Genomic DNA, 16,414 nt, shown 5'->3' with positions numbered 1-16,414 from the left:
AACTGTTCTACCCAATATGATAGTCACCAGCCATGTGTGACTATTTATATTTAAAGATAAATGAACTAAAATTAAATACCACTAAAAATTCAGTTCCTCAGTCACACTAGTCACATTCCAAGTGCTCAATAGCCACATGTGGCTAGTGGCCACCATATTAGTGCAAATACGGAACATTTCCATTACTGCAAAATTTCTCTTGGACAGCACTGGTCTAGCAGCATTGCCCAGAAGACAGAGTAAGGTTCATCTAGAAGACTGAAAGATTCTGACAATTAGCTAAAACTCTAGAATGTCTTTCTTCTTTAATATTTATTTATTGAGTTTCCAAATTCAGAATGATGAATTAGTACATATTTTATAGTAACACAAATTCTGCAGCAACACTTAGTCTCTGATTAGATTAGCCTTCTTTCTAAGGAACATTTTGCAGAATTAAGAACACAGGAAATTCAGATCCCATATTAAAGGATCATGTCTTTAATATACTTGTAATCACAGCAAGGATATGAACATTTATATGATGAATATAATTATCCATTAAAATTCACATTTTTTAAAAAATATACAGTATATAAAAAGTGAGTATTATGATATATTCACAGGAGCCAGCAGTATGCTTTTACACAGAAAACTGTCAAATATCTAGGTGACCCACATAATAATTCCCAAATACAGGATCAGTTACCTGCCTAATATTGTGTTGCTCTCCTTAGCAGTAGAAAAAGATAAATTCAATAAGAGCTTTGGAAACACAAAAAGGAGGTGCAGGAAACATTAATTCTGTGGCAGGCAGATGGTTTAGTTCAAAGATTTTCTATTATTTTAATAAATATTTGCCATTATTTTCTGAATAGTAGTGCCTGCTAAGGTTGTTAGCCAATATTTAAAATGTCTCATTTACTGTATAGTAATTAACACACTGGGCCATATTTAAACAAGGCAACCTGCACATTTTTCATTGCCAAAATATGTCAAGGTTAGAAACAGATGACGTACTTTTTCTGCCAAAAATTTGAATAACATACAATATGTTTATCACGACAAAGCTTATAATTAATATATAAATAAGGCAATTATGTAGAGAGAAAGCTGATATCAATAATTTTGTTGGATTTCTGATGGATAATTTTCAAAATAATGTTTTTTGTGTATTTTATACAGAGAGAATGAACATTAAAAAAAAATTTTTTTAAAGAAACACTTTCCCCTCAATGGTTGACTTACTGAATCATTCCGACCAAAAAAGGTATATATTGCATACAAGTAATAATCAAATAGCTGAGACATGAAATGGATAACATCAAAGGCAATTGGCTTAAGAATGTTCATCATCTGCATATATTTACCTGAAAGGAAAAAAAAATAAAAAATTAAGTAGAACAAAATTAAAATCTGTTAGTCTATTACTACAGAGACAATAAAAATATCAAAATATTTTAAAAAAATGAAATATTACATTCCTCAGTCACACCAGCCACATTTCAAGTGCTCAATAGTCACTGTGGCTAGTGGCTCCTGTATGTGACAGCACAGACACAGAACAGTTACATCACCTTGGAAAGTACTATTGGACAGCACTGATATAAATAATACCTACAAAGATGTTTTTATATCATTATATTTTCCTGTTTGTCAAATATTCACGGAACTCCTATATGCTTCTAGGAATGACACTGTACAAACACACAACACAGTTCCTCATTCTTGGAGATTCTATTAAAAATAATTTCTTCAAAAATGTTTAGGTGTAATAAAACAAAAAACAATGTACTTGAGAAAAAGTAGGGTTTTTTTAATAAGCTTATACACACATAGCAAAAATAAAAAAGCGAGAAGAAAAAGGACACACAGAAGGCACTTCCCATTGCCCTGAATCCCAGCCCTGAGAAATCTTGTGTCAGAGGCAAAGAACATTTCTTCATCACATCACTCAAGAGCTCAACACTCTCCAAGTGCCAAGAAAATATCCTTCTCATTCCTTCCTTTGGGAGATGACAACAGTCCATTCTCTTTCCTTTAAACATATGATACAGTTACAGAAAAAACTTAAAAACCAAAATTTCTGCACTTATAAACTTGTTAGTGTATTCGAAGGGTGCACGAGAGATGGGCTGAATCAAATAAGAGATAATAAGTCCCTAATTGTGTTTCTTTTTTATGAGAAATAATAGAGGAAAAAGTATATCTATAAAAAAATGTTCTTCTGCAGAAGATGTTAAAACAGGCCATTCGCTTAATTTCCACATGAGCAAATAATTCAGGTGCTGGCTCTATTTAAAGTAACTGCTATACATTTTAAACTGGTACTATTGAAGACCCTGTGACTCAAGAGAAAATGCATTAACTGCAGGAGAAAAAAATGACAAATTTACTCTAATGGAAATGTCTACTCTGGAAACCATTTCTTTATTATCTAAGAACTCAGTACATCTGTCTTAATTTAAATGAGAGATGATTCTAAATAGTCAGATGGTCAGGAATGGAAACACACACACACACACACATCAAAAAACTAAAACCATTCAACTCAGATTCTATTCTTACTCCTATTTACAAGTCTTTTGTTTCAAAATCATCTTTTCTAATTATTTCATGCAATCAGACTTTTTTTTAAAAAAAATCACAATTGAAAAATATTTGAAAAATATGCTCCTAGAACATTCTAGACCACCATGCAGATATTTCATCAACTACCGTTATTTAAACTGCAACTATTTACATACAAAATAATGTGACACTGTGAAGAAAAAAACTGAAAAATATATATGTTACATTACTTTAACCTGTAAAAGAAAAAAGAGAAATGAATATGTAGAATAAGGTAGAATGCAAATATCTGGATTGATACTCATTCAGAATACAAAGCTCCTCTCCATTCCTAATAATAAGATTAACCATTGTTCATATAATTAATCTTAAGGAAAAATATAAAAATGAATTATTAATAGGTAAAAGCTATTTTAAATGTGCATTCAGAAGGATAGAAAAACTAGATGTTTCCCCACCACTCTGAAAAAATCATTTTAAACATAATTATATTCATTCATTCAATACATTCGACAAACACTTTTTGAAGGCTTACTATGTACTTGGCCTTGTGTTAAGACAAAGAATTACCAAGTCCCTGCTCTCACACTTTAAATGATTAAGGCAGCCATCAATAAGGCTGCCAGTGTATTAAAGTGTCTAAGAGGGAGAACTCTGTCTTTCCAGTTCAAGAGGACAGAGTAGGCCTTTAGAGGAGGCTTATGTATTTCCTCAGACTTACTGAATTAAAAGAGAATTTTACAACATTATTAAGCCTATACCTACGAAGAGAAGAGGGTGAGGAGGTAAAGGCAGGTAGGTATGATCATCAGAAAATGAGAAATCTCAAAAAATTTCTAGACCAGGAGTTGGCAAACCTTTCCTGTAAAGGACCAAAGAGTAGAAAGTTCAGGCTTTGCACGCCACGCAGTCTCTGTGGCAACTACTCAACTCTGCCTTTGTAGCACAAAAACAGCCATTGACAATGTGTAAACAAAGGACCGTGGCTGTATTCCAATAAAAATTTATTTACAGAAACAGGTAGCCAGATTATTTGGCCTGCAGGCTATAATTTCTTAACCCCTGTACTAGATGACAGACAGTAAATGGGAGCAAGTTGATGGAAAAACGCAAAGTCAATAAATCATAAGAGGACCACAAAGGAGGTGGAAGCTATTCAGTAGATGGTGACTGCCTAGAATCAGCAGGTACAGCAAGAGAGAAGGAGCGAGAAATGGGGCTGAAAAATAATGGATTAATTGAAGGTCCACATATGGGACAAACTGTACCAGTCCACGTGCCCCCTCTATCACTATCCCTTGCCAGCAGTTAGAGTACTGGCTACTAGAATTTTCCCAAAGATAAAAACAAAAGAAAATAAAAACCCTTAGGACTCCTCTCTAAAAAAAAGGAAACAAGGACCAGGCCAGTGGCATAGTGGTTAAGTTCACACGCTCTGATTTGGTGGCCCGGGGTTCGCGGGTTTGGATCCCAGATGCAGACCTACACATCGCTCAAGCCATGCTGTGGCAGGCGGCCCACATATGAAGTAGAGGAAGATGGGCACAGCTGTTAGCTCAGGGCTAATATTCCTCACCAAAAAAAAAAAAAGTAAACAAACTGAACAAAAAAAAAATGAGCAAACAAAAAAAACAATAAATAAGAAAAGCTAACGCTTCTAGTGTGGATGTCAGCACTATAGATTACAATCTACCTCATTCTGGGAATCTGGGGGTCAGTACCCATAAAGTAAAGGCTGCCAGTAAATCCACTCAGCCCTGCACTACTCTATACAAAGTTCCCAGTCAGGATTCCTACTGAGGAGAAAGAGCCAGCTTGAACACAGTTCTAATTAAGCAGCAGGGGACACCTACAACAGCTACATAAGCTTTCTATTTTAGATATGAATAGATAACAAAAAATCACCAGGCCCATAAGGAAAACTGAGAAAGTGAAAGTAAAAGAAAAGCAGATCCAGAGGAAACAGAATAATTCAAGCTAATGAAGAGAAATATAATAATTATGTAAAACCCTACAACAGGAGAAGATGGGGAAAAAAACAGAGAATATGGAAGGGCTTGTAAGATTAAAAATACGATTTTTAAAATAAAAAATTAAATATAAGAAATGGGAAAAAGGAAGTCTTCCACAAGGTACTGCAAAAAGACAAGAATATGGAAAACATTAGAGAAAATATGAAAGACATAAAGGGCCAATCTAAGAAACTAAGCATTTGAGTAATGGGAAATCAAAGAAAAAGAGAACAGAGAAAATGGGGAGTTGGAAATGATCAAAGAAATAGTAGCATCAGTCACAGCTGCACATGAACCTTCAGACTGAAAGGGTCATGAATTACCCAACAACCGTAATGAAAAAGAACTCACACCTAGACACATCAATAGAGTTTTGAAACATGAAGGAAAAATATACTAAAAGCTTTCAGAGACAGAGAAAAGAAATTCACCTACAATAAAATGAATAGAACATTAGAGGTTTCCACCTTCCAAGGGAAAATAATTTTTAATCTACAATTCTATGCACAGCTAAATTGTCGTTCAGTGAAAGGGGAGAATAAAGACATATCCAGACTGACAAGAATTCAAAACATTTATCTCCCATCACCCTTTTCTGGGAAATTACAACTAGAAGACAGACAGACAGAAACAGACCAAGAAACTGCCTCCATGCTGGTGGCAGGGAACAGTGGGGAGGGAGACTGTTGCTTTTCATCACAAGCTCTTCTTTACTATTTAACGTGTTACTGTAAGATGTTACTACCTTGGTAAAAATATAAAAGCATAGCTCTGAAGTTAGCCTGCCTAGTTTAAAACATGTGGTCCAGATGCACTGTGCCCTCCCCTTCTCCCCTTCTAGAGTTCCCTACACGGGGCAAAGTGAGAGGAGTGGACACAGCATGCTTTGTGAACATTGAGGAAGGTGATCTAATATATAGCCCAGATGACCAAAAAGAGGTGTCTCTTCCCAAATTATCAACTGTGAGAAGTTCCTCTTCCTGCATCCAGCTTATACTATATAACCTATATTATACACTCTCTCTGAACTTTGCCCGGGAATAAGAATTAATGTTCCTCCACAGCAATTAGGCAAGAAAAAGAAATACAAAACATCCAAATTGGAAAGAAAGAAGTAAAACTGTCACTATTTGCAGATAACATGATATTATAAACAGAAAATCCTAAAGATTCCACCAAAAAACCATTAGAACTAATAAATTAATTCAGTAAAGTTGCTGGATACAAAATTAATATACAGAAATCGGTTTTGTTTCTATACACTAATAACAAGCTAACAGAAAGAGAAATTAAGAAAACAATTCCATTTACCAGTGCATCAAAAAGAATACAAGACCTAGGAATAAATTTAACCCAGGAGGTGAAAGATCTGTACTCTGAAAACCATAAGACATTGATGGGAAAAACTGAAGACAACAGAAATAAAAGGAAAGATATACCATGCTTATGGATTGGAAGAATTAACACTTTTAAAATGTCCATACTACCCAAAGCAATCTATGGATTCAATGTAATCCCCAACAAAATACCAACGGTGTTTTTCACAGAACTAGAATAAACAACTTAAAATTTGTGTGGAACCAAAAAAGACGCTGAAAAGCCAAAGCAATCTTGAGAAAGAAGAACAAAGCTGAAGGTGTCACGCTCTCTGACTTAAAACCATACTACAAAGCTATAGTAATCAAAACAGTATGGCACGGGCACAAAAACAGACACATAGCTCAATGGAATAAAATAGAGAGCCCAGAAATAAACCCACACATATATGGTCAATTAGTCTATCATGAAGGAGGCAAGAATATACAATGCAGAAAGAACAGTCTCTTCAATAAATGGTGCTGGGAAAACTGGATAGCTACATGCAAAAGAATGAAACTGGACCACTAACACCATACACAAAAATAAATTCAAAAAGGATATAAGATTTGAATGTAAGACATAAAACTATAAAAATCCTAGAAGAGGGGGCCGGCCCAATGGCGTAGTGGTTAAGTTTACACGCTCTGCCTCAGCAGCCTGGGATTCACAGGTTCGGATCCTGGGCATGGACCGACGCACCACTTATCAAGCCATGCTGTAGAGGCATCCCATATACAAAACAGAGGAAGAAGAGCACAGATGTTAGCTCAGGGCCAATCTTCCTCAGGAAAAAAAAAAATCCTAGAAGAAAACATAGGCAGTATGCTCTTTGACATCGGTTTTAGCAATATTTTTTGGACCAGTGTCCTCAAGCAAAGTTAACAAAAGCAAAAATAAATAAACAGGATTACATCAAATTACAAATAAAAAGGTTTTGCACAGCTAAGGAAATCATCAACAAAATGAAAAAGCAACCTAGAGAATGGGAGAAGATATTTGCAAATCATACATCCAATAAGGGGTTAATATCCAAAAAATATAAAGAACTTACACAACTTAATATCAAAAAAAACACCCAATTAAAAAATGGACAGAAGACTTGGATAGACATTTTTCCAAAGAGGCCCTACAGATAGCCAACAGGCACATGAAAAGATACACAACATCATTATTAATCATCAGAGAAATGCAAATCAAAAACACAATGAGATACCACCTCACACTTCTCAGAACGGCTATTACCAAAAAGACAAAAAATAACAAGTGTTGGCAAAGATGTGGAGAAAAGGGAACCCTCATACACTGTTGGTGGGAATGTAAACTAGTGCAGCCACTATGGAAAACAGTATGGAGGTTCCTCAGAAAATTAAAAATAGAACTACTATACAATCCAGCAATTCTACTTCTGGGTATTTATTCAAAGAAAACAAAAACACTAATTCAGTGAGACAGATGTATCCCTTTGTTCACTGCAGCATTATTTACAATAGCCAAGACATGGAAGCAACCTAAGTGTCCCCCAATAGATGAATGGATAAAGAAGATGCGGTATACATATACAACGGAATATTACTCAGCCATAAAAAAGAATGAAATCTTGCCATTTGCAACAACATGGAGGGACCTAGACAGGATTATGCTAAGTGAAATAAGTCAGACAGAGAAAGACAAATACCATATGATTTAATTTATATGTGGAATCTAAAAAACAAAACAAATGAACAAACAAAACAGAAACAGACTCATAAAACAGAGAAAACAAACTGGTGGTTATCAGAGCAGGGAGTAGTTGGGGGTGGGTGAAATAGGCAAAGAGGATTAAGAGGTACAAACTTCCAGTTATAAAATTAATAAGTCATGGGGATGTAATGTACAGCATAGGGAATACAGTCAATAATAATATAATAACTTTGTATGGTGACAGATGGTAACTACACATATTGTGGTGATCATTTCGTAATGTAATATAAATATCAAATCACTATGATGTACACTTGAAACTAATAGGATATTGTATGTCAATTATACTTTAATTTAAAAAAAAGAACTGATGTCCCTGATTTCCTCCACTGGCTGTGAAGCATGAAAGTTAAGAGCTTACTGGCAATCAGAAAACCGGGGTTCCAGCACTTACCAGCTATGTGATATAAGGCAATTTATTTATCTCTGGGCTTCAATTATTTGGTGTGTAAAAAGGGTACTGTGAAGCATTCATGAGAAAATGCACGTGAACTGTTTACACAGCATATAATAAGGGAGCAAGAAATCTTAGCTATTGTTATTACTTTAAAATAATTATAGTTAGGATGACTGCAGTGAGGGAGAAGTACAGGGTGTTATGCAAAAGGAACCTAACCTAATCTGGAGTTGAGGAAAAGCTTCACAGCAGAAGCACTGCTGCAACTCTCTCAACCTAAATCTAGACCATGAGTCCTGCACACCCGTGGAGAAGAGACACAGAGAGTGACTGGCAAAGAAACCAACCAAGTAGCAGCAGCACAAGGACTACAACCAAGAGGAAGAACAGTGGCCTGCCTTACCCAGCTCATCAGCAGGAGACACAGAGGGAGGAGTGTGACTACCACGAGAAAGGTGGCGTAGGGGAATTCAGTGAGCCACAACTCGCAGAGGAGGGAATACAAGGGTAAAGAGAAGGTGCTGGAAGTGTGTATCGGGGGGGCTTCTTCCATTGTGGATTATGACAACAGAGAAGGAAAAAGTGTTTCTCCAATATTCAAAAATTTCCCTGTTATTTAAATGGGCAATTCAAATGGTAGTTTGTTTTTATTTTTATTTTTTTGAGGTCACATTGGTTTATAACATTATTTACACCTGTAAATTTCAGGTGTACATCATTAATGATATTTCAGCTTCTGTATAGACTGTATTGTGTTCACCACCAAAGTCTAGTTTCCATCCGTCACAATACATACGTGCCCCCTTACCCCTTTTGCCCTCTTCCCACCCTCTTCCTCTCTGGTAACCACCAATCTGTTCTCTGTATCTATGTGTTGATCTGTTTTAAACACACACAGTGTACATTTCAATTAGGACAATATAGAAAGGAACCAATGGTTCTCAATGTTTGGTCCCTGGATCAGCAGCATAAACATCACCTAGAAACATGTTCGAGTTGCACATTCTCAGGTTACATCCCAGATCTACTGAATTAGATACTCTGGGGGTGGAGTCCAACAATCTGTGTTTGAACAAGCCTGGTGTGATTCTGATGCACGCTAAAATTTAAGAATCATTGGCTTAGATCACCATAAAAGACCGATAAAGCATGAACTTGTTCCTTCTTGAGAGGCTTTTATCCGTTGGTTTTCAAGATCTCCTTTTCACCTCCTAATTTTTCTCCTGCCTCTCTACCATTCATTCATCACCTCCTTCTCTGGCTTCTCTTGCTGTCCTCTCTCCAATGTATCCACATGTCCCCCCAATGTATCCAATGGATGTGGACACATTTGGATTCTCTATGAACCCAAAAGGTTAAGGGCCTCTGTCAAGGTCAACCCATCTACTACCAGGGGTTTAACTACATTCTATACGAAAAACTCCAAGTATGTATCCTGACCACGTTTATTCTCCTGATCTCCAAATCCATTTATCCAAATGTCTATAGACTACTTCCATTTAAATGTCTCACAGGTACATCCACATGTCCAAAACCAAACCTATCATCAGCTCCCCAAACTTGGTCTTCCTCTTGTCTTTCCTATTTCAGTTGTGGCATTATAACTGGTCATTCACACAAATCTAAAATTTAAGAAGTATCTCTCATAACTAATTCACCAATCTTGTCCGTTGTTATTTCCAAAATCTCTCAAATATGCCTTCACTTCTCTATTACAATGGCCAGCTTTAAGCAGACCCAAGTCCTCATCGTCTCTAGCCTGGGAGACTTCAACAGCCTCTCATCTAGCCTTTGACCTCCTCCAGCTTCCCCTTTACCCCAAGTCAATCCATTATTCACACTGTAGCCAGAGTAATCTTTTTTTTTTTTTTTTGTGAGGAAGATCAGTCCTGAGCTAACATCCATGCCAATCCTCCTCTTTTTTGTTTGCTGAGGAAGACCAGCCCTCAGCTAACATCTATCACCAATCCTCCCCCTTTTTTTTTTCCCCAATGCCCCAGTAGATAGTTGTATGTCATAGTTGCACATCCCTCTAGTTGCTGTATGTGGGATGCTGCCTCAGCATGGCTGGATAAGCAGTGCATTGGTGCGTGCCCAGGATCCGAACCCGGGCTGCCAGTAGCGGAGCGCGCACTTAACCGCTAAGCCACGGGGCCAGCCCTCACAGAGTAATCTTTCTTAAAAAACAAATCTGCTTGTGTCTCTCCCATTTAAAACCCTTGACAAGTTCATGTCCAAGCTCCACAGGACATTACAGTCATGTGCCACATAACAACATTTTGGTCAACCACGCACCGCGTATAGGACGGTGGTCCCATAAGATTAATACCATATAACTTAGGTGTGTAGTAGGCTATACCATCTAGATTTGTGTAAGTGCACTCTACAGTGTTCGCACAACAACGAAATAGCCTAACATCACATTTCTCAGAACGTATCCCCGTTGTTAAGCAATGTGTGACTGCATACAAGGCCCTTTGAAATCCAGTTCTTGTCCCCTTTTCTTGCCACATCTCCCCTGCTTCTACTTCCCATTACCCTTTTCATATACAGAAAACTAAACTGCTATGTTCTCTGAATATACCATGTCTTGCACATGTTGTTCTTTGCACTCTGGTTAGAATGCCTTTGCCAACTTCTTCATCTATGAGAATCTATTCATCTTTCAAAGTCAGTTAGGGTGTCAGCCCTCTAGTGAGTCAGCCCTTTTATTTGCCACCCAAAAAAGAAACTTAATCATTCTTTCTTTCTGCCTCTTTTCTGTTTTTTGTACTTACAACACTACAATATAAATTTTTTTCTTTGATATGTTATTTCCCATGTTGTGCTCCTCAACTACACAGACTATGTCCTCTGCAGGACTATATTTCCAACAGATAGCGGAAGGCCTGGAACAAAGTAGTAGCTCAAAAAAAGATCTGTTGGATTGAAAATGAATGAATACAATACACATGGCAGAAAAAGACTAATTTCCTTAATGTTGAAATTAAAACATATAATCTCCTTATTAGAAAAAAAACGGGCAATGAATAAGGAGTTCACAAATAAGTAGAAATATCTTTTTATATTTAAAGATGCTTAAACTCACTATTAAATACATTTTGAATGAGATGCCATTTTTATTTTATTTTTTTATATATTTTTTTTTTTTGAGGAAGATCAGCCTTGAGCTAACATCGGATGCCAATCCTCCTCTTTTTTGCTGAGGAAGATTGGCCCTGGGCTGACATCCATGCCCATCTTCCTCTACTTTATATGGGACGTCGCCACAGCATGGCTTGACGAGCGGTATGCGCCCAGGATCCAAACCCGTGATCCCTCAGGCTGCCAAGGCGGAGTGTGTGCACTTAACCACTGTGCCACCGGGCTGGCCCCTGAGATGCCATTTTTAACCCATCAGATGGCAGCATCTGAAGTTGGATGATACAGTGTTGCTGAGAGACAGAGAGAAGAGATGCTCTCAGACATTGTTAGGTAAATTAACAGAACCTCTTTAGTAACTTCTTTAGTAACTTCTTTGGTAAATTGAGAATGTCCATCAAAACTGAAAATGTATACACACTCTGATCCAGCATGAGGAACTATTTGTAGGAATTTGTTCTACAGCTGTATTTGTATATGGACAAAGATATTTCTTCAAGGATATTTGCTGTGGCATTGTTTGCAGCATCAAATGACTTCAAACAACCTAAATGTTAAAAAATAGAGGACTTACAAAATAAATTGTGGTACCCCTATCTAATAGGATCATTAAAAAGAATGAGATCTAAACACACTAAGATATGTAATACTTTGATATTTTACGTGTAACTTTAAGATAGTTGAAGTCAAAAAATCCAGAAGAATAACAGCATATATAGTGTGATCCAATTTTTGAAACAAACAAAAACAACAAAAAACAGAAGAGAAGAGATTCACACATTAAATATACTTGTAAAAGCACATTAATATTTCTAAAAGAAAAGAGGAGAAACAGTAGTTTTCTCTGAGGAAGGAGACTCGGAGGTCAGGGGCTCTGCTTATACCCTGGGGTATTTTAATTTTTAACCACTTTCTTGCATTACTTTTTCAATTTAAAACACTCCATGATAATAATATTAATGTCCCACCTAAAAGAACGTACCAGTGAAGGAGTGGATCTCTTCCCTCCTATTTCTGTGTTTTCTCCACCATATGCACTGCATCTCAGACACATGATGCCTAAATATCCCTTATGCGCACACTTCCTAGTTTCATGTTAAATCCTGATGCATGTGCTGGTATGTATTTTTTCCAGCTGCTTAAGTAATAATTTTGTTGTAAGGTCTGCAGTTTTTACAAGCATGGGTTTTGGCAACCTATCTTCTGTGCCTCAGACCTATCATACCTGCTCAAAGGAGAGCTGCCTCCAGGACAGAGAAACTTGAATACCAAGGCTACTTCAGTGATGAGACACATTCCCTAAAATTTCTCTGCCTCTGTCTGCAAGAAATTGTCAGGCTGAAAGGATTTTCTCTTTATACAAGCGAGCATTCCGATTAGTGCTCTGCATTCGTGAAAGGCTCCCTGAGCCTTTCTAACAGATTTAGGTACCACTTGGGGCCGGGAAGCCCCATTAACATTTCTTTTGTTTAATCTCTCCTAATTATCTGCCAAATAAATACTACTTGAAAAGGACATTTTGAACATGCCTTTAATGTTCTAAAATCTATCTCCCAACTACCGAATAATTAGTTCCTTCATCTTCCCAGGCACCAAAAATTAATCTTATTTACACGACTGTACTTCTGGCTTTTTAAGAAGAGGCATTACCTTTGCCAGTTTATAATCTTCAAGCACCTCTATGCAATAACAACAGGGGATGGAATATTACATTTAAGAGTGGGAGACCCCTTAGTGAGTGGTTCCTTTAAAATTCTATTTTATGAATATTTACAAACTGAAGATAAAGACATCGTAGGGAGAGAGAAAGTGGTAGGCATGAAAATCTACTGGGGGGAGTAATGGCAGCACCTAATCCCACCCCAAACAAAGAAAGTTAAATTACCATACTAGGCATTGTTCCTAATTGCAACTCTAGTAAAGATCTGGTGGGGAAGAAGGTTGAAATTACAATGGTCAGATTCTCTTCACTGAGTAAGGTTTTATGCAGGACTGCTTTGTGTTATAGGGCTGATATACCAAAGGCCCGCAAGAATGTAGTTTTTCTCAGTTTCTATAAATCCACTGTTAGAAAACAATGTCTACTATGTCGATCAGTAATCCTTATATGATTTTGTTGTTACTGTCTTCTGAACTTGGCACCAGTAGCACATTTCTATCATTATATCCCTTTCTTAGATAATAAGAGTAGCAGAATGAATTGTTTCTTCATTTCCTTATACCTACCAAGAAGTGAAAACTTGTACTTGTTATTTGCATTTAACTGAATGAAACATGATTTAACTGAATGAAAATATATCCTCTCCTCAATTTTATTTTAGCCTTATATTTTATTTGATTCTACTGAATACACGTCTTTTAGAGGGAAAAACAACATGATGACCTCTAGTCCTTTTTGAACTAGGTAAGGTTAAAAATAGAAACTACCACCTAAATGTGGTTAATTGTATTGTTTTCCCCAATTATGCGCCCACATTTCTTGCAAGAGGATTATGCATCCTTGTCCACTGCCCTGGACTTGTAGTGCCTTCCTGGAGCAGAGGTATACTCTCCCATGGTCAAGCCTGACTTGCTTTGGCCAGTGACATATCAGAGGAAGTCAGGGTGCCACATCAGAGCAGAAGCTTTAGGAGTAATAACATGGTTTGGCTCTTACTCTTCTCCCAATGTTCCAGGTTGGTGCTATTCTTTCCGCCTGCATCTCAGAATGAAAACACACACGGAGCATAACTAAGATGATCAGGAGCCAATACGCATCACAATAAACCTTCGTGGCTGAAAGCCACTAATATGTTAGTGTGGTCTGTTACCTCAACATAACCAGGCAAAAGCTGACTTCATTAAACTACATCTCAAGCAGAGTATTCAGCCACCAAACACCACAGCAAGTTCAGAAGGCTGAGGAGGGTGACAAGGATTTTAGAGTATATATCAGTGAGGACCACATAAGGGAACTGACCTTGAAGCATGGATTGCGGGGAGGAGTATAAGGAAAGGAAGGACAGTATAACTACCACAACATATCTGAAAAGCGACCACATGGAAGAATAGGAGAAAAAGTACATACTTAACTCTATTTGCTTTTAAGGGCAGAACTAAGACCAATAGATAGAATTACAGAGAGAGAGAGATTTTGGTTTACCATAAGGAAGAGATTCCTACCAATTAAATCAGTCTAATAGTAGAATGAGTAGTCTTGCAAAATAATATGCTTTCAGTGACATGAGACATGAAACAAAGGCTAGATGGCCACCACGTATTAGGGGCATTATAGAAAGAAATCCTTATTTGATGGGAATTTATATCAGATGACCTCTCAAAACCTTCCAATTCTGATTCTATAAATTCCAGAGAATAATTAAGGTTGCTATGTTCAGCTAGCTCTCTTGGATAAAGAAGCAAAGCTCATTTCCCTGGCAATAATCAGACACAGGATAGCTTTTTAGAATCTGTCATTTTTCTGTGTGTCATGAAAATATATACCTTTTCTTTTCCTCTCAATTCATTATTGCTTTTCCACTATTTTCCCTAGAGTAGGACTTCTAAAAAACATTTTGTCCACTTTATCTTATTCATTAACGAAATTTAAAAATTATCTTCACAAATACAGACCATTTTATTGGAGCTACGAGTAATCAAATTAGGCAATAGGAAATTATCATCTCCATAAACAGAACATAGAGATTTTTATAGAAAACCACTAAAATTCCTGACTGGTATAGATGACAATTAATGTGAGAAGATATCTCTATAACTTATTTGTCAAATATATAGACCTATTTGTGAGATATAAGGGCTGAGAAAGCACATAAAATGCTGAAATACTGACATTAAGAAATTCACATCATCTCCAAATCTAAATATTTCAATGGCATTTCTTCATGTTGTTTGCCTTCTAAAAAATCATCAATAAAGGTCTTATCTGTAATAACAACACCACTTCCTACAGTGTGAACATTTAGCTTGTAGACCTCTTGTGTCTGAAGGTGCCGGAGAATCACTATTCACTCTGCTCATCTGACAGGAAGATTGTGAAGATCAATGAAACAATTAAGCATAAAATATTGTGTAAATGTAAAACTGGTACTATCACCATCCTGCACATACCTCTAACTCACACAGAGAATTTTTCACTACATTTCAATTAATTGGAATATTTAGAAAAAGTGGAAGACACAAATACTAAGTAGCTAATTGAAACAGAAAAACTGACATTAATATTAGTATTACACTATTTGGAACAATCAAGATGAGAAAGCATTGACATATGACAATCTCAAAGCTTCACTGCGGGAGGCACTGGAGTATACAATGAAAACCCCAAATACAAATCATTTGGTAACAAAAGCAGACTAACTTCACTGGTATAACAATGTTTTTTTAAAAAGGTGCAGCTACTTACCAACAAGTCTTATTACATTCAATGTTGTATTTGTTAAGATGGGTGCATTCACTTTATTGAGGCTGTAATCTGATTTCTTCCTGCTTTTTAGAGTTTCTCGAGAAACGCTTAATATGAAAAAACAAAACAAAGTTGCAATTAGGGTTGTTAAGTAGTAAATCAATAAGTTACTCAGCTTAGGATCTATTCTTCATTCACTAATTAGTTACTGAAAATCTTACTGTGTATCAGGTGGGGATATAGAGGTTATCCTCCTGTCCTTACAAAGCTTAAAGTTCAGAACTGAAGAGAAGAGAAATTAGTAAGAAATAAAGTACTATAATGTATTTCTTTGATTCTAAGACATTAATTATCAATCATTAAAATACGTGTGTCACTTTAAAAAAACAGATGTTCTAGGGAAATTATACATCAAATGTACCAACAATCCTGACTTAAGACTTACAAATATGAAAAAATATCCTCCTTAGAATCTGAATTAAGTCTAAGGTATGATGGTAGAGTCTGGGGTTGAGGGGTGGGTGCTAGATTCAAAGGAAAAGTAGAAGTTATACGGTAAGTGCAGGGAAAAAAGGGGACAACATGTGATAAGGTCAGAGGTAAGAGGGAACAGTATGTGCTCAGAGAAGTACAAGGAGTTCCAGTGCTAGCACTGAGAATGAGTGGGCAGAGGGAAAAGTGACAGGAAAGAAGGTAAATCAAGGCCAGATCATCGAAAGCGATCAAAGCTAAGGAGTATGAATCTTATCCTGAATGCAGTGGTGAACCATTAAAAATTTTAACCAGGAAAATGACATGATCAAATTTGTATAT

The 16,414-nt window shown here is 36.6% G+C and overlaps 1 protein-coding gene across 2 annotated transcripts in view; it reads right to left on the bottom strand.

Moving 5' to 3' along the window:
- Positions 1-16,414, bottom strand: part of VPS50 (VPS50 subunit of EARP/GARPII complex) — a 138,063-nt gene that overhangs the window by 24,311 nt on the left and 97,338 nt on the right. For both annotated transcript variants that reach the window (XM_004431349.3, XM_087421085.1), the window contains exons 20-21: positions 15,602-15,708; positions 1,228-1,349 (exon numbers count right to left, since the gene is read on the bottom strand). In XM_004431349.3, coding sequence (XP_004431406.1) covers positions 1,228-1,349; positions 15,602-15,708 — 229 coding nt within the window. The remainder of the gene's footprint in view (positions 1-1,227; positions 1,350-15,601; positions 15,709-16,414) is intronic.

This window comes from Ceratotherium simum, chromosome 1, assembly GCF_057802395.1.
Source record: "Ceratotherium simum simum isolate JZ-2026a chromosome 1, ASM5780239v1, whole genome shotgun sequence".
Taxonomy (NCBI): Eukaryota; Metazoa; Chordata; class Mammalia; order Perissodactyla; family Rhinocerotidae; genus Ceratotherium; species Ceratotherium simum.
Note: the sequence above shows the minus strand (reverse complement) of the source record. Positions and strands in the feature narration are given on the sequence as shown.